The sequence below is a fragment of the Falco naumanni genome, chromosome 5 (genome assembly GCF_017639655.2).
Source record: "Falco naumanni isolate bFalNau1 chromosome 5, bFalNau1.pat, whole genome shotgun sequence".
Classification (NCBI taxonomy): Eukaryota; Metazoa; Chordata; class Aves; order Falconiformes; family Falconidae; genus Falco; species Falco naumanni.
This window is the reverse complement of record NC_054058.1, coordinates 17,694,525-17,713,080: the sequence shown is the minus strand read 5'-3', so window position 1 is coordinate 17,713,080 and position 18,556 is coordinate 17,694,525. Positions and strand designations below refer to the sequence as shown.

General features: G+C 40.1%; 1 protein-coding gene across 1 annotated transcript in view; it reads left to right on the top strand.

The window, feature by feature from the left end:
* The first annotated feature begins 2,331 nt into the window (after positions 1-2,331).
* The window catches only part of IRAG2 (inositol 1,4,5-triphosphate receptor associated 2), a 39,250-nt gene continuing 23,025 nt past the window's right edge, over positions 2,332-18,556 (top strand). Inside the window, exons 1-15 of the mRNA XM_040594668.1 lie at positions 2,332-2,914; positions 3,712-3,819; positions 4,579-4,759; positions 4,976-5,052; positions 5,132-5,210; positions 6,183-6,341; positions 7,509-7,626; positions 9,046-9,096; positions 10,327-10,404; positions 10,957-11,013; positions 12,911-12,970; positions 13,079-13,143; positions 13,254-13,353; positions 14,944-15,075; positions 15,407-15,508. Coding sequence (XP_040450602.1) covers positions 2,332-2,914; positions 3,712-3,819; positions 4,579-4,759; positions 4,976-5,052; positions 5,132-5,210; positions 6,183-6,341; positions 7,509-7,626; positions 9,046-9,096; positions 10,327-10,404; positions 10,957-11,013; positions 12,911-12,970; positions 13,079-13,143; positions 13,254-13,353; positions 14,944-15,075; positions 15,407-15,508 — 1,950 coding nt within the window. The remainder of the gene's footprint in view (positions 2,915-3,711; positions 3,820-4,578; positions 4,760-4,975; positions 5,053-5,131; positions 5,211-6,182; positions 6,342-7,508; positions 7,627-9,045; positions 9,097-10,326; positions 10,405-10,956; positions 11,014-12,910; positions 12,971-13,078; positions 13,144-13,253; positions 13,354-14,943; positions 15,076-15,406; positions 15,509-18,556) is intronic.

The window sequence follows — 18,556 nt, the reverse complement described above, 5'->3', positions numbered from 1 at the left end:
CTGTGGCAGGCAGCAACAGGTGTCCCTTGTAAAGCTGATTTTCCAGCAAATGAGCCCTCTGCTAAATTGAGTGCCAAAGTTCGTTCAGCTAGTCCTTCTCAGAGAAGCAGCTCAAATAGCTTTTGTTACCCTGTGCCCTGTCTACCAGAGAGGAATAGAAAGTGTCTTCCATGTGCTAGTGTAAGTATAAGGTGTGGGACTGTTTTTTGTTTGGCTTGGTTGATTGCTTTGAGTTTTTGTTTTTTGGTTGGTGTTTTTGTTTTTTTGGTTTTTTGTTTTTAATGGGGAATTACAAGCAATATTTAAAAACACATTGTAAATAAAAAGATAAATATTCTTTAATGGAGCATTACTTATATCTGTTTGAAGGCTTTTGTGCATTTAGAGAACATACTTATGATCTAGCTGCAATGTTTTTTTTCTTTTTAAGAGATGTTCTGTGTGTCTACTATAGGAGACTGCTTCAGCTTCCTGGTAGTTATTTTTAAGGTGTACATATTTTATAACAACCATAATAATTGAAAGAAGTCTCTTTAAAGTTATTCCAAGATTCTTACTGTTGTCACTTTTTTGAAGTATCCTGTGGCTAAGGACATGTTTGCTAAGGTAGATGTTATTGCTTACAGAAACAAAGGTAGAAAAATAAACCTTGAGCTCTTGACTCTGCATATGTAAAACCAAGCTTCTGGCATGCAGAAAGCTTGCTATAAACCAATTTAAGTAAAATATTAAGTATTTATGTCTATTGCAATCTAAATTAAAATTTACATGTGATTTTTTTCTGCTTTGCTTCACAAGATTATACAAGTGGCAACTCTCACGTTAAATGCTAGTAAAGTATGTTGCTGTTTTTCAGAAAAGAAATATTTTTTTTCTACTGAAAAGGAAAGCAGGGAGCTAACTTCCCAGGGAGGGGGAGGTTGCTTCATTTTGTTTCTTGATGCACAATTTGAGTGAAAAGACACAGTTCAGTGAAGTCTCTGTCCTTCTGGGGGGTGAGTTGGTATTTGTACTATGCAGGGGGAAATCCCTTCAGAGTCAAGGAGTCTGGTGTTCTGTCCCCGCAAGCAACCACGTCAGTCCCTCTCACTCGTGTGGGCTGCCTCATGAGCTCTAGTTGTAAAGCTGCTGTTTAATTTTCCTTTCCCTCTACCCCTAGCAGAGGTTTGGTCTGTGATGGTGCTGTTCTAATAGACTGGCTACAAGTGAAATGCAGTCTTGGAGCATGTGAGGATGGTTGTTGTTGGTCATGTAGTTTATACGGTTAACATACGCTGGACTTCTCGCTGCTCCCCTGCTTCTTACTTGCAAGTGTTATGATTCGTATGTGTCTTGGGTTTGAGGTTTTTTTTTTTTAAACACTGTATAGAATCTTGTGGAGATAAGCAATACAGTGTATTTTCAGAGCTGAGGGGCTGAAAGCGATAGAATGGTGGAAGATAGATTTTGTTTCTTCTGTCCTTGAAGGCTCACTTGAAATGCTGAAACTCTTCTTGGACTCACTTTTCCTGCCTCCTCACACACACACCCCCCAACCCAGTATCCACAAAGACCAAACCCAAAGGACAGCCTCATATTTTCCTGAAAGTAAACTTATTTAAATCTTTGCTTCTGAAACCTGTCACGAGATGCTTTCAAAAAAGAATACTTCAACTGACTTGTGTAGCTGTGGCTGCAGGGCTTGACTGGGAGGCCACAGAAGGAGATCAGAAACTGATAATGTCTATAGCTGTAGGAGATACCTTCAGTAAATAGCTGGACAATTGTTGCTGTTAGACCTGAGCAAAAAGTTATGGAAGCAGAGGAGGAAGTACATGCTACAGATGTGATCAGAAGTAATAGTTACAAAAGTTGTGTGAGGATTTTGTTTCTTTTTAATGAACGCATTTTAGATTATTTTTTTAAGACACCCAATTTGTGATAAATTCATCTAAATAATATTGCTTAGTGCTTCCTTTAATGGAAAAAGATATTCAGCTCCTGGGTTGCAGAGAATTCTTAATTTTTTATTTTTGTTCTCCCTGCCCTCCCTGGCGTGGATATTGTATGTAGGAATAAGTAGTGACATTTCAGAAAGTATTTCTTCCTTTCCTTCCCTACCTTTTCCAAATCCACGTCACTCTAGTTGCCTGGAGAAATAAACATCCTGACTGAAGGTTTCTGTCCCAGCTGGTATGTAGACCAAGGATTTTCAAACCCCTTGATACCAAAGCTCCAGCTTGTCTGTTGAATGGAAAGCTTGGTACAAAGGGTATGTGTGTGCTCATCGTCCTGGCTCTGACATCCTGTTCCTGTTCTTTCCAGATACTTTGCAAGAAAGGGGCATTGATAATGTCTTCAGAACATGGAGCTAGCAAACGGCATCACAACCCAGTGGACAGTATATGCAGAAAGATCAAATCTATCCAAATGATGGATCAGGTCTCTAACCCTGCTCTGCAGATACCAAAGTTTCAGTCCTGTAACTTCGACAGTCCACAGTGCGGTATTAAAAAAAATCTGGAAGAAATACTGAAGAAAAGAACTCTTAGAAAATGTGATAGTGCTGGTCTGCACTTAATCAGTCCCAGTTCTTTCTCTGCAGACTTGATGTCACCTTATCTCAGGCATCTCTCCTCTGACTCGTGTTCTGCAAATGCTACCTATTCAATTCTTCAAAGTGAAGAGAGATGCAGCAGCTTGTCGGTGCCAGGGTGCCCCATGGAGAGCTGTTCTCCATCCTACTTCAGATCCAGAGAGGCTAATACCCAGAATAAACTCTGTGCTCTATCAGCTATTGAATCTAAAGATATGTGGTGTGAACAGAAGTATCTTACGTCTAGTCCAAATTTATATTTCTTCACATCTGATAAAAAGCCAGAAAGCACTGTGATCCCATCTCCTGTGCCAAAGAACTTACCTTTGAGCGAAAGAGGTAACGGTCCTGAAAAAACACCCTCCCAATCCAAAATACTAACCATTTGAACATTCAGCCTACATAGATGGCGTTTATTTACTACTTAAACTAGTAACAATACATTTGAGAATCACTCCAATAAGACTTCAAAAAGAATGGAGTAAAACCTTGTATTTTCTCTAAAAAATATTAATGTGAATGTAAAAAGCGAACAAGTAATGAGTCAAGCCAAACACTTTTTCAAATTTTCTAATTCCTCTTTGTGGATAAGACCTTTAGCTATTAATTTAGTCTGCCTTTAATATAAAAAGATATGTGTGTTTGGGGGTGGGTTTCTGAGGCTCCTTATTTTTAAGGATTGTTTTCTTAATAACTTAATATGATCATGATTATTTTTTCTACAATATATCTGGAGAGGGAGAGAAGAAAGAGCTGGCCTCCTAGAATATTCTTTTCTGTATGTTTAGTTCATGCAAAAGAATAGCCAGAGTTGCCAAAAATGCCTGTGTAGAAGTAGATGCATAAAGCAACTCCCAGCTCAGAAACTCCAGCTCTGCACAGTTGCTGGTATTATTTGGCAGTAAAAGCTCTGTGTTTGGGGGGGGGGGGGGGGGGGCGGTGCTGGCTGGTTTTGGTTTTTTAATCATCTTAAAAAAAACCCATACAAACAAAAATTTACAAAAAATGTCATCCAAGCTGTGGAATGCTATGTATACTTATGCTATTACAAACATTATACTGTAGTTAAAACCAGTGGGGTATGAAAGTTACTATGAGCAAATAAAGATGGACAACAACAAACTTATTCTCCATAGGATGGAAGCAGCCACCGGAGTGCAAAGCTGACATGTATGATGTGAGCTTGATCTGTGAAGAAGACCTACTGACCACTATCTTTTGTGCATGTGACTTAGAGCATACAGGTTTGCCAGTGGCTTTTCATTGCTCTGTTTTGTTCTCCTCTCTATGAATTTTCGAGGCTGGGTTTGAGTTATGACTCCTGAAACATGCTAATCTGTGATATGATTAGACTGACTAGCTCCCTTAGCTAGGTGTGTGTGGCAGGTGCAGAATAAACCTATGATTCTTCTGCATGGTGCCCTTCTCTTCCCTCCTCCTTCCCCCTCCAGCTGATCTCTACACTAAAAGGCAGTGAAGGAAGTAGAGAGGCAACATGATTCTAGCAATCAACCTTATTGAAATGACTGTTTATTTCTTTTAGGCTTATTCCTCTTAGAAAAGAGAACTTTGGGAAACTTCAGAGCAAGAGATAACTCCTCTGAGTTCCACCTCAAACATGACTAAAAGTGGTAAAGAAAGTAGTTGTCTAGCAGAGTAAGATAATGTCACAGGGTTTGCCTAGTTTGATGACATACCTGAAAGCAATAGCACAGCAAATGTGTCGTTTGTTTTTTTTTTAAACTGAAGTCCACAAAACTAGTAAACTGTGTTTTCACACTTCTGTATTAGTAAAACTAAACAAAAAGCTCTCAAAAGTTTCTTTCCAGATCGAACTAGAACGGCAGGTGTCAATTGCTTGTCTACAGCTCTTGAGGGCAGATCCGTTGTGTGGTTTTTTGTTTTTTTGTTTTTTTTTTTTTTTTGTTTTTTTTTTTTACAACTTTGTGTAATGGCCTGCTAGGCTTCAGAGTCTGGTGCATGGACATCTGTATCTATTTTAGGAAAAGTATCAGTTTCCAAGATAGTTGATTATTTGAGACACACAACTAGTCGGGGATCGGAAGACAGTGGTCTTGAAGAGCTGTGCAACATGCTTGACCCAGATCAGAAAGATGTCTCTGTGGACCTGGAAACATACCATGCCATCATGAAAGAGTGGATTGAGGACTGTAAGAGAAAATGGTAATAGTGTTTTTATCAATCAATCTCATAAAAGCTTCCGTGAAAACAGAATAGAAAGCTCTCCTGTAGCTTGTGCCTTCTGTAATCTGGAACAAAGATTGTATTGGGACACTGTGACTACAGTGTGAGTTTTGGCTGAAAGCTTTTAAATGTTGCAAAGCTGGTAAGCAATCCAGCGACGTTGATTTTGTGACTCTTGATGCTTCCTTATTTCAGGGAAGATGATGCCACCGAGGATCCAACAGCAAACATGGAAGACCTGGAATTTAAAGTGCATAAGAACACCTCTGAAGGTGCAGACCTCTTTATTCTTGTTTGATTTAGGAAAACTCCACTTTCTTATTCTATAACCAAAAATCCCACCTCTTTCAGCAAAAAAGATGCCTGTCCAGATGAATGTTACATCAGGAAGCTTGGAGGCCTTTGGTGGCGATGTGTCTAAAGGAGACATGTAAGTTCATTTAAGCAATTCTTGCTCAGAAATTAGTACTCTTAGCTTTGAATTACTTGAGAGCAGTTTCTAGAACCACTGTTCCAGAAAACTGTCTTGGCAGAGTTGTAATGCTGAACTTTGTCTGCAGTAGCTCTTGATGCTATTGTGTTCTTCCTCAGCTTTTGCTCCAACTTAAAAACACACTAGTAACTTTCCCTACTGATATGTTGGTCCTTCTGTGTCCATTTGCTGCCTTAATTCCTTGTGGCCAGAGTTTTGCTGTGTTTCCTCTCCTTTTTAAACTGGTTCCTTCCCTCCCCGGAGTTTTTAGGAGTATGACAATAAAGACATTATCTCCTGAAAATCTGGTCCTTGGTTTTGCTTGGGTTTTGGTTTTCTTTTTTTATAGTCATGACTATGATTTGGGTTCTGTTAATAACAAATCACTTAAAGTTATCTTTGAAATTTCTGATGTTTTACATTTTATGCGTAGTCAAAAATCTTAAGATCTGCTTTCCATTGCTTCCCTACTGTTTCTTGGGATCTCAAGAGTGGTCCTTGTTCAAGTTTCAGTTGAAAGCATAAGTGGGAGGTGATTTAGGGGAAAAGAAAAGGATCCAGAAATTGTGGCATTAATACAAAAGTATTAGTGGTGTCCTAAGAGGTGTTTAGAAAAGGCTTAAGATACTGTCATGCAGCCATCCAGATGTGGCACTTGTCTAGTAGCATACCTCAATTACGGGGAGCATTTTAAAAATACTTAAAAACAAAACAGTTCCTAGTGTCCACTGAATTAGAGAACTGATCTGGAGATGATCAGATATCTCTTTGCAGAGAAAATGACTGTACACTGCAGCATTACAAGTCCTCTGTGGGCTCTCCTCTCACCTCTGATCAGTGCAGCACAGCATCAAGACTTCTGAAAAAAAAAAAGTCTAAATTGGGAAAGGTGATTACAGTTAATGTTTCCTCATTTTGTTACTGGAACAGGGAGACTTCTGACTTGATAACCTGTGTTGCGGACCTGCAATACAACAACCAGAAGCTTCAGGAAGAGAACAACAAGCTGAAGCTCTCGCTAGAAGCTGTGGATGAGACCAATATTAAGCTACTGGCAGATAATGAGGATCTGCGTCAACAAATAAAAAGGTGAGAGACACAGACCCTGATGGCACCAGGTCTACAGTGTAATGGCCATTACAGTAGTTTTCCAAGTGGTCTAGCCTTACTTTATGCTTTTAACCTCACCAGTGCTTCATGAGAGCAACTTTGTACCTGTAAGGTTTATCCCTCGTGCGTGATTGTTCTGCTCTGTACCTCCTCGTTCTTCTAAAATCAGTCATTCATCTTATAGTCTGCCTCTTGCAGCATGAGGTGCTGCAGAAGCACACAGGCAGAATCTTAGGGTAAAGCTAAACAAAATGAAACTACTTTTTCTTTTTTTTTTTTTTTTAAATTACCCTTAACATTATGAAGAGAACAGCCAAGTTCTGGGAGGTTTCCAATCCTGGACCACACACTTGCTGCCAAGCACAGGGGAAATGAGCACGCAAGAGCTGTTTTGCTAGTCCCTTGAGAAACTAGTGAGTTGTCTTGCCAGCTTAGTAGTGCTGCAGCCTGGGGACCCATCAATGCCGCAGATATGACCCTATTCATAATGCTCATCTGATCTAATTAATTCAGATGTGATATAGTTATGTCAACTACCAAACTGTTGCCAGTATCATCTGGGAGATTAAGGCAGGAGTCCTGCAGCATAGCTGGCATGGGATGTGTGCCCTCATGCCAGACCATGTCCTCTGCAGCCTGGAGCTAGCCAGGAAAAGGGCCTTGCCCCAGTGGTTAACTATACACTGGTTGGGGTATCAGGTCAGGATAAGAAAATGATGCAGAGCTTACTCCTGAAAACCAAACTGAGATGGTTTCCATAACTGCTAACAATGAAGTATTGTAAGGATGAGCTTGTGTGCTCAGGTAGCCTGATATATTTGACTGTAACAAGCTAGGTTGTTAGGTGGATGCAAACAAGAGTGGGGTTTGTTTTTGTTTTTGTGGTTTTTTTTGATGCTATGTTTGCTTGGGATTTCATACCTTACCGTGAGAGCAAAGGAGGCTCATAAATAGAGGATAAGTTTATGAGCCTTTACTTACGGAACAAAATTAATGGGCTTAAACTTAGTTGCTGCTCTTCTGTTAAGTACTTGTGCCAAGGAATAAGTCCCTGGTGGCTTCTAAAAATACTGTTCTTGGTATTTCAAGCCTAATGACCAACAGTAACTCACTGAAGTTTCTGTGGATTTACTTCCCCACATACAGCATCCAGCATTCTGTGCTGAGAGCAAAATCACTGGAAGAAGAACTAGAAGAAACAAAAACTAACCTGAACCTGTCAGAAGAGATGAGACAGCAGATTCTCTGCCAGAATAAACAGCTAGTAGGTGCTTTTGTTTCTTAGCTTATGTTGTACAGTATCTCGTACCTTGCTGTGACAATGGCAGGGCCACTCACACTGTAAAAATCAGTAGATTGACTTTCTTTGTACCTGGGGGTACTGGGGCTTCTTGGAAGAGTTTTGAAACGTGTTGTGTTAGTGTTGTGGAAACAACGAAGTATTTGCATGGAAGTTTCTCTAAACTATTGTCAGTTACAATGAAGGAAACCATTAAAAGGGACAGTCTCACATATAACTGTGCTTAAGGACCACAGCTCTCATGTTGCCATCATTGAGCCCTGTCTGTTCTGAAGTTGGTGATATTATGCCAGAAATCCATGTGACTTCTCTAGAACCAGCAGGGACAGGAGACTCTGTTCAGATGTCTGCTCACAAGAGTCACTTTTCAGAACACCCCTAGGATGTTGTCAAGACCCATGTGGGCTGGCAGATATGACAAGGGCCCATCAGAGACCTGTCGGTGCTGGGCTGACAGCAGGAAGGCAGGCAGCACACCTCGGCGTGTCTGAAAGGGCACAAGTGAGAGTATCTGAATCGCACCCCAGGTGTCGGAGTAGCAGAGGCTGTGTGGCTGTAAGAAGTGTAAAGCAGCCTAGCAATAAGGCTGATGTGGCTGCAGCTTTGGCAGGTGTTGCCAGACACCAGAGTGTAGGGTCTCTGGTGGACATAGGTTTGCGTTGCTGCTGTGCCTGTGATTCACACCACAGTGGCCACCCTGCACCTTGCTGTGCGGAGGTAGCCGCAAGCTGGTGTTCTACAGCTCTGTGCCCTGCTGGTGCTGGGCATCTAGAAAGCAGGAAAAAGTCTTCCAGGCCAAGCAAGAACATAAGACTTTTTGGTGCTATCCTGCTTTCTGTGTATATTTCTTCTTGTTTTGCTTTAATTGGAGATTACATGCATAATTCACCTTGTGAGAAGGAGGTGGGGTAGGAGAGAGAAATATTGTTAGAAGTTTTGTAGCCGTGCTTGGAAGTCCCTTAGTCACTGTCCCCTGTGCAGTGGAGGTACAGAGTGGGATACTACCTTTTTCATGTCTGATTAAAAGCAAACAAAAAAAAGTGTAGCGTGGCTTACAGACTTTCCAGACTTAACTCCAGGATGAGCACAGCTAGACTTGCTCACTCTGGCCTTGAATGCCTCCTTCCTATCATCTATGGTTTGAGTTTTACTCTGATTTGAAATGCCTGTGTCAAATCCTTCACGGAGGGTTCATGAGCTGGACCAGCCCCAGCACTCCCCTCCTGGTGTGCTTTCTGGAGCACCACAGCTTCATATTGGGCTCTGGATGATGTGGTCTGTTGCTTTTTCACTTAGGGTGGCTTTGAATGTTGAACTTGACATGCTAAAAACAACCTTTTTTTTTTTTTTTTTTTCTCCTGTCTGTCTCATAAACCTGATTAGGAAAGGGAAAATCAGTCTCTCCTCACCAAAGTTACTTCTCTCCAGGAAGAGGTAAAATAAATTGTGACTTTGCAAGTGTGTGTTCTTGTCTAGTTAAATGCTCACAATTTAGAAGTGAAATGTTTGTCAGACTTTGAAGCCTGACATGCTAGTTAGGTTATCAAAATACCTTACATTTTACAAGGATGACTTAACATAAAGCTTTGTATCTTGAAGTTGCACTGTGCTTCAAGTTTTGCGTTTGCTGGGTAAGTAAGGATACAAGGTTGAAGAAGCATGGGGGACAGGGACAAACAGTTCTCCCCTTCTCCTTTTCTCAAAGTACTATAAACATTCCAAATATTTCTAGTTAACACAGCTACCAATATATTGGTATATATTGAAACAATCTCAATCTAACACATTTTCTTTTCATATTCACTTCTTTTTCTCTCCTTTAAGATCCAAAGGAGGAGCCCTGTATGGAGCTGTAACTCCACCCCCCCCACCCCTTAAAAAAAAAAAAAAACCAAAACAACAAAAACAACAAAAAAAATTGCAGTGGCTGAGGGCTCCACTCAGATGGATCCATCAACACTGGCCAGGAATCTACATGAGTCTTGTAGAGAATATACTGCTAATAGAGCTATATCCCTAGGCGCACCTTTTTCCCTCCCCACACTCCCCCCTGTTTTTTGTTGGTTTTTTTTTCCCCAGGGAATTAATAAATCTTTATTTCATTAAAGTAAATATTTCATTAATCAGTTTTTACCAGGTGATAAAATGTTTTTTAATACTTGCTTACAATCTGTATTTTAGACTGGTTAGGTTGCAATAGAGAAACAGTTTACATCATACATAGTAATGAAAAGAAGCACGTAGCAGATTCTGGAATTTCTCATCTATTATAACAACGTAGTAATCTTGTTCTTTGCATGTTTACCATGCTCAAAATTTAGTCTTTGTGAAAAACTTGTAAGTCCAAATAGCTATTAAATTGCAGCTTTCTAGAAATAATGCTTGTGCTGCAGGCCTCAAAACTTTTCTTCAGATTTTCAGGTCTGGTGGTGCTTATAAATCACTTTTTGAGGTTTTCTTTCTTTTTTTTTTAACAGTGTTCTGGAGAAATGGGGAGGAAAGGAGCACAAACTATTTCAGTGGGGCAAGCACACGTGCATAACTGCTGGTAGTGCTTTAGAGTAGGCAGTATCTTGGGGGTGGAGATGTCATTTTGCTTAGCTCCTTCAGGGAGAAGCTGTCAATCCATTCAGGCTGTGCCTAAATACTCTGTATCTTGTTTAGAATATTAGGAATAGCATGGACACCGATGGACTTCAAAAGAAGATTTTAGAGCTGTCAAAAAATGCAGCAGATCTTCAAGTAAGCATTTCAACTTCAGGAGGAACAGAAAGACAGCCTATAGCTTATTCGGGTCTAGTGAAGGGAATTTCTGCTTCTGGAAGGTAGGCAGCCCTGAGCCTGTCAATGTTAAAGAACTGCAGTGCAATCATCGCTCGGACGGTGCCACAGCTCTGGCAAAGGAGGTTGCTGTCTGGAGGCTAAAAACCGGGCTAATATAAAAAATCCACAGTTTCATTCTTTCCTCAAAGTTAAACTTTGGGGGAAATTTTCCCCCAGTATTTGAGAAAATATATCACAGCCGTGCTTTGCCTGATGTTGCTGAAACTATTAGTCTGGACAGACAAGAGGAAACAAAGGTGACTGAAAGTGGAGAACGTTTCCACTTTTAACTGGGTACAAGATTTGAACTTTGAAACACACCACGCAAGGCATTCAAAGAAGAATTTGATTTTTTTTTTTTCTAAACAAGGAATGTTTACCCTTTTCCCCCTTCGAGTAGGAGATCAGAACAGACTTGTATTACAGTGCATGCTGATGACTAGAATTATTTTTAATCTTTTCATTCTTCAGATACAAGCACATATCTATGAGAACTCTGTGGTGACTAAAGAGGCAAGCTTGCTCCAGGTTAGTTGCTTTTGCTTCATTACTGTCTTGACTGAAAATACTGACTATGGGATGATTTGTGAAAAGGCAAGGCAGTAGTCTTCACTGTGGCACTTCTATTTCTACTGTTCTCACACTGCAGAACCTGATCCTATAAATGGCTTCAAAGTAGGCGAGATCTGCTTTAGGACCTGCATATGAGTCAGCATAATTAAAGGTTTCAGGAGTATACTTTTATTAAAAAAAAAAAAAAAGAAAGAAAATATCAGAACCTATTAAAACAAAAAAAATTTGAAAACTTCAGAAAAATGTATGGAAACTTCCAATGGCTACTTCCTTCAGCAGCTGGTAAGAGAACGTATCTGCAGAAGATCCTTCCCTTCGTGAATTTTACTTAAATTGTTAAATTTGTGTCAAGCTAGAGATGGTGATTCAGAGCCCAATGGAGAAGCAAATTTGTCCTTTCTCATTTCTGATGTGTAATTATCTAGGCTTTGCTAAAAAGTGAACATTTTTGATGTTTTTAAATTTTTTTTTTATTTGAAAACAAAGACTTAAGACTGCATAAGGGCATTGACATTCTCTGGATTCATGAATTACACAAATAGCCTTCTAGGCTAATCATGTTTTTATTTATCAGAACACATTCTAAATCAGCTGATAAAATATTTGACTATTAGGCTGTCTGCAAAAATAAGTGCAGCTGAATTAAGACAGTGGCAAGAGAATCTAATTTCAATGTGATCTAGCTGATATTTTTGTAGCTGGGTGTTTTTTAATAGTGTGTTTATTTGCATGTTTTTGTAGATAAAGGTAACTGGTTTGTATAATCTTGAAGAAACTGGTGTGGGAAACTGACTGCTTTTTGGCATTAGGATCTGTGGGATAAGTTTATACAAAAGCTAAAATAATCCCCCCTCGCAGCTCTTTATCCAAAGGTAGATTGGATAGGATTGGTCTCTGAATATTTTGGCATAACCTTTCTTTTTGCATACCTTCTGCGGGCCTGGAAGATAGAAAACACTTTATTCTGCCCCCCACCCCCCCAAGCTTCAGCCCCATGTATCTGTTGTCTCTGCCAAGGCTGGAAGCCTGGTTCTATAACCTCACTTTTCATGCTTGGATTTCTGTGTATTTCATCTCTTTCAAAAAACTCAACTGTCTTTTTAAGAGGAAGAGTAGGAAGAACTCATAAAAGGGATGAGAGGACCAAAGCTCCTACCTGAAGTTCCTGTTTTGGCAAAGATACACTCGGCTTGTCTATGCAGTGTCTTCCACCGTAATGGCATAACAGGATTTAAGCCCATTGCTAGTTTGTGATGGTGAGAAAGATAATATTTCTAGTAACACCTCAGCCTTGCCGTGAGGGTTGATATGTTCTCTATCAGCCCTTCAATTAGGTGGTGTTTAATACGCAGAGTGCTACGCTCTGTGACTTTAATCATGAAAACCAAGAGAGTAAACTCGGAACACTGCAACTTGTTTTAAGGGTCATTTGGGATTAAAACTCATGCCAGGCATAATATAGTCTAGGTTTTCAGCTAAAACTAGAGTGCTTCTGTCCAGTTTAATCTGCTACTGCTGGTAGTGAAACCCATTAAGTAGTAAATTAAAACACAGCACCTGGAAAGTGTTTTTCCATCTCCTTCAGGAGTTACATAGAAAAGGTCATCTTGGCTTTCTGTTAGCCAATATGCAAGGTAATTGACTGTATTCTTCTAAAATTGAAGCTCTTTTTATGTAACTATGTTGCTGCTCAAACATAAATCGTGCAGCTTGCTGCTGTGGTGTAGGATCAAGTACAGCGAGTGCTGTTTTGGTTACAAAGCATCATAGCCGTAAATATTACAAATACACAACCTGACATCTAGCACATTGAAGTAAGCTTTAATGGCTCTTTTCTCCACAATCCCTGCAGAAGGAGCAAGACATCAAGGAACTGAAGTTAACCATTGTGGAGTGTTCCTCAGTCATAGAGGTATGGAACTGAGCTTAGGTTTTAATTACACAAGGGGAAAGCATGCATATCCTATGCTTATTCTGTGTAACAAACTAACACTCTAACCAAGTCTGATCTGTGTTTTAGACTTTACGGGCAGAAAAAAATAAGCTACTGGAGAACATGCAACATATGCAACAAGAGCTGATCTCGTGAGTATCGTGAACATGTTCCAGAAAATGCAGTTCATCAAATGTCAAAAAGGGCTGACTAATTTTTTTCTTCTCCCCCCCCCCCCCCCCCCCCCCCCCGTCTCTTCTAGAAATGGGTTGAGTTTCCCACCGTTGTGTAAATCTAACAGTAATATTCCTGAAGGGATGAATTCACTGCACTGTGAGCTGGAACTTGCTCAGTCTTCTGAGGTATGAATCAAATCTTTATTGAATCTCATCCCAGTTGTCTTGTATCAGTAAAGGAAGAACAAAGCTTGTTCCCTGTGAATTGTTAGATAGTCCTGGAATTCAAAGCCATTAATCCTAGCACACAAGGATAAAATGTGAGGGTTACAATATTGTCCCAAGTACATTGGAGAAAGTCCAAAAAGCAAACAGCACTGAGATCTGAAAAATGTGATGTACAAAATACATCTGTAAGAACTAGGGTCATACATTTAGCTGGAAGAAAAGCGGACTGATAGGAGAAGATAGACGTTTTCAAATATATAAAGGGTATTATGCTGAAGAAAGTAAGTTGTCTTCTTGTTGTACTACCTACACCAGACACAATTTCCAATTGCAGGAGAGGAGGCTTCTTTTTCCTTGAAGTCTAATGCAATGAAAAAGAAAATTAGAGTAAGCATCTTGACAATGTTGAGGAGTCTTCATCTAATTTATTCTTTAGGTACTCTGATAAGCATCTTTCTGTAGGTACTACTACCTTGCTCTTCAGCAGGTGTGATGGAGACTGATCTTTAGAAGTACTACCCTGTTCGTTCTTTTTTTTTTTTTTTTTTTTCCCTGGGGTCTTTGGGTAGTGACTTGGAGGAGGACAGGAGAGGCATCCTTCTGAGTCTGCCACAAGCTAACATACTCTTAATACTGCAGTTGAGCCTGTTGGAGTTGCAGTGTCCCCCATGTCCTCTGAAGAACACCTGGCAGGTGGTTTGATGACTTTTGGGAACTATGCTTTTGATCAGACATGCTTCACGTAACACTGGAAGCTTGGTCTCTAGTTTACCGCTCTTGTAGCTTTCCAGCACTCCAGTGGAGCGCTACTGGGAAAAACAATTTACGTGTACATTATGGTTTTATTTCAGAGTTTTTATCTGAGCTATTCTGTGCCTGTTTCCCTAAAGACATTCCGTGGAGTCCCATCCTTTCTTACAATGCTGTCTTCCCTTCAGATGCAAGCTGTGCAGCAAAGCTGATAACAAATATATGCTATTGTAGTGATTTCTCTTGTAAGACTTCACTGTGCTGCTACTTGCTTTTGTATGTGGGGCATTTGCAAAAAAAGAAAAAGAATCTAATAATGGACTAGAACTACAGGCCCAAAAATGAGAGGTGTACTTGGCTAGGCAGCTCAGTTTCAAAAATAATGTATTGTCCCCCATTGCAGCTCCCCACAGCCACAGTGAGTCACTATGTTTACCTCCCCAGATGCTGTAATGAGACACAATCCCACCAATTCACCTGTAAAGCAAGTAAGGGCTCTGCTTATTCATCACTTCACAAAGCCTCTTCTGAATGAAGATAACTAATTATTGACTTCCTCTTGCCTACTCCTGACATGAAAATTTACCGTGGATTGCTCAGCAGCTTGGCTGGCTTGCTTTTTTAAAATCCCCATGACGTGATGGGTTTGAAAACTTTTACAAGCTTCAAGTTTCAGTAGCTCTGACCTTCTGGTAAATAGGATGCAGGGATACTTCTGAAAAGGCTAAATGTCACTGATGCTGGTTTGTAATAAGGAGATGTCAAAATAAGCTAGCTGGATCTTCCATCTCTTCAAAGATTCTCAAGGCTGAATGGACGTCCCTCGATGAAACGCTGGATCGTGAAGTGCTGCTTTTGCTTCAAGGACCTGAATATGCAGGAGAAAAATTTAAGACACTCATGCACAACCTGGTCAGTGGCAGAGCTTGTGTGAATAAGGATGTGCTCTTCTATCAGCCTTTTAATTAGGATTTCTCTAAGCACTGATGGTCAGATCATGTTTTCTCCTTTTGAAAAAATAAGAATAGCTGCTCTTGGGGATGGAGGGGGTTACACTTAATCTAACAACATTTCGCACCTACTCCAACACCGTAACTTATAACTTGGGTAATTCTGGGCATTGGGTCAGGCTAGTACTAAAAATGCCAGCCAGGGTTTGGTTTTTTTGTGTGGGTTTTTTTTTTTTAGGAGGAGGATGGTGGTGGTGTTTGGGTTTTGTTGTTTTAGGGGGTTTTGAGGGTGTGTTGTTTTGCTTTTTCAGCAAAAGGAAGCCTCTGGAGCAGAGGAGCTTGTCATGACTGCTTTACAATGGGTAAAAGACCCTGATGTGAACATGCAACAGGCTTGGGAAAGTAAACTTCTGGTAAGCAACTGCTTCTCTGAAGCTATTTTATCAAATAGAGGGGCTGTGCAAAAAACTGAAGTGGGATCTTACTGCTGCATGCTATGTATATTAATTACTTGAGATCATAGCAATCCATTTGGGAGTTAGAGATGTCTGTATGGAGAGATATCTTTTGTAACATTTTCTTTTTCGAAGAGAAAGGGGATGATTGATTTTCCACTTAAATGCTGCACTTCTCCTGACTTGTGCAAGAGCTCGCTTTGTTAAAACTATGCTTGAAGGGTAGATAGTCAGTTTGAAGAGGAAAATGAGGTCAGATGGCAACACTATATTGCGTGAGCTATGAAGCTTTTTTTACTACTGCATGTTTGTGTGCCTTGAGCACCTCCTTTCCCCTGTGTTCTGAATCTGGCTAAGGTAGCAGACAGTTTTGCCATCAACAGGAGGAAGGAGGTAGGTTTATAACCAGATTTCCAAACTAAAACCCTCATGGGGTTTTCTTTCTTTTCAAAGGCAGAGAGTTCTACTTCTGCTGGACACGTTCCACAGTACATATTTTACAACTTATTCGTGCATAATTTATTTTTACTACTTCTCATATCTCTATTAAGGCTTGAAAGTAAAGACTTCTGCTCAAGGTAACTGGCAAAAATAACTTCCACATGTGGTAGCAGTGATCTGTGGACGCAAGCTCTTGCTCTATCCTGCCCTCCCATATAAGAGCATGGTTTCTGAAATCTTGATCTTACTGCAGGCAGCTTTTTCTCTAATCTGCTCCTTCTTGCTAATCTGTTGTTAGGAATAGTGTTATAGAAAACTCTACTAAACTGTATATTAATGGTATCTTTCAGCTCCTTAATATATGCATAACCCTTAATTCATCCCACTTGGGTAATAGCAAGTGGTACCAGGGTATGTCCTGTTTTAAGCTGTTAGCTTTTAAGCAGAAAGCTACTCTTCTTTTCCTCTAATACTGCAAAATGTAGCTGGCCCTCTTCACTCTTTTTTTTCTGGGCAGATGGGAGAAATCATTGGAGGCAGCCAGCTTTTTTTTTTTTTTCCTTCTTTTTGATGTAAATCCTGAAAGCTTCCCCTTGGAGAAGCTGCAAGCATCTTGGTCTCTTCACCCTGGTGTGACTCTGAGTAGATTCTAGGAAACTGCAGGCTTGTGCATTGATGTAGGTTTTTGATCTTGACTGAAAACTTTCTCCTTTGAAGCTGTCACAGCTGCAAAGTGCTTGTTAACTTACCATTTGTGTTGGGATTGTATTCCTGTTCAACATGGGATGCTGAACTTTTGGTGTGGGTGTTGTAGTTGATCGTGGCAAACGAACCCTATTCTGGCTCTTAGAGTGATGCATTTGGAAACTAAGCTAAGAGATGATCAAGGAAGAACAAGATTCTTCAAAACCAAAAGCGTCCTATCCTTCTGGGACCTGTGGGGATGGAAAGTGACTTCATGTCAAATGTATTGTCTTCACCTAGCTAGAACAAGCCAGATCTGTGGGAAATATGGTCTATGGTATAACTTGGACCATGTACTGTCACTTGAAGACTAAACACTTCCACACAATTTCCTCTAAAATATATTATGGACATGTTTTACTGAGTTTCAGCGTTAAATATATTTTAATATACTTAGAATTTACTTCATGTATAATATATGCCTGTGGTTTTGTGTGTACATGCATATACTGATGGTGACAAAAACTTTTACGCCCTTCTCCTGCAGGAAGGCAAGACTGTGGCACGTGTGCCCTGATAAACCTATACCACTTGTGTCAAAACTATGCTGTTTCTGAGAGCAAGTGCTGCCTGTCTTGGCTGACAAACTGATCTTCAGGATGTGGGCATTTGCACATGGTCACATCCCATGTCATCCCAGGAAACATATCTAGCAAAACTGCTCAGTCTCTGTGGATTTTTAAGTATTTATTTTTAGCTTGATACTTGATGTGTTACACTTTTCTTGAGTGAAGCAAGTAGATAACGTGGCCCATACTTGTGGGATTGATGTTTTCCCCTTTGAACTAATGTTCATATTTCTGGGATTTTACATCATTCTTACCTGACCTTTGTTTGACTCTCATTAAACCTTCTTTAAAAGCTGAGAACTCTGTTTTGCGTATTCAGCTGAACAAGGTCAGAAATAGGACTGGATTGTTCTTTCTCAGTACTTTATACTGCAAGTCACTGTTCGGAGAAATACAAAGGGTGCAATGTCACTTAACACCTCATTTTTTTACCCTCTTCCCCACCCCCCCCTTTTCTTCCCACAAATTAGAGGTAAAAGCAAAAGCCTTGGTCACAGAGGTCATCCCTTGGACAGATGCCATCTGCTAGGCATGTATGACAAACTGAAATATTGTCTTGATAGTTTTGGTGGGGTTTTGTATTTTGCTGTAATGCAAACTCAAATTGGTGCCAATGGACTCAGTTATACTTTGAGAAAAGGGTTACAGAAGCCTAAATTATCAATTTTAGGGCTTCTTGCAAGATGGTTGTTATTAAAACTTTCCATTGTGAAATGTTTTTTGCTGCTGTATCTGGGCATCTTGCGATGGAGTTTTTCTGGAGTAAGTTGTAAAGATTCCCTCATGCACCATGTAATCAGCTGCCACACTTACCATATATACTTGATAACCATGTATTTATTCTACAATGGATAAAGAGGAAGAGGACTGTATGTGTACTCTAGATCTGCCCAGAAAGAAAGGCTGAGAGTGACTTTTCACTCAGAAGTAACTTCTTGAAAAAAGTGGGAGCCATTTGACAAAAATTGAACTAGCTTACTATCTCTTTGAGCAATGTGTAACAGTTTGCACATCTAAAAAAAAAAAAATTAAAAAAAAAAATTCTTGAAGTCCTAACACTTGGCAAGAGTCTAGCCTCTCTGTCCCCATATCCCATCAGATTCAGGAATTGGAAGGCACAGGTCTGAAGTTTAGGTAGCTTTGTTAACCCATTAGACTGCACAAAACACTTTTGCACAAAAAACACCCATTTCTCCCTCATCTCTTCCTTATTAAAATGTATTTCTCCTCATTTATCTCTTCCTCTGTGCCC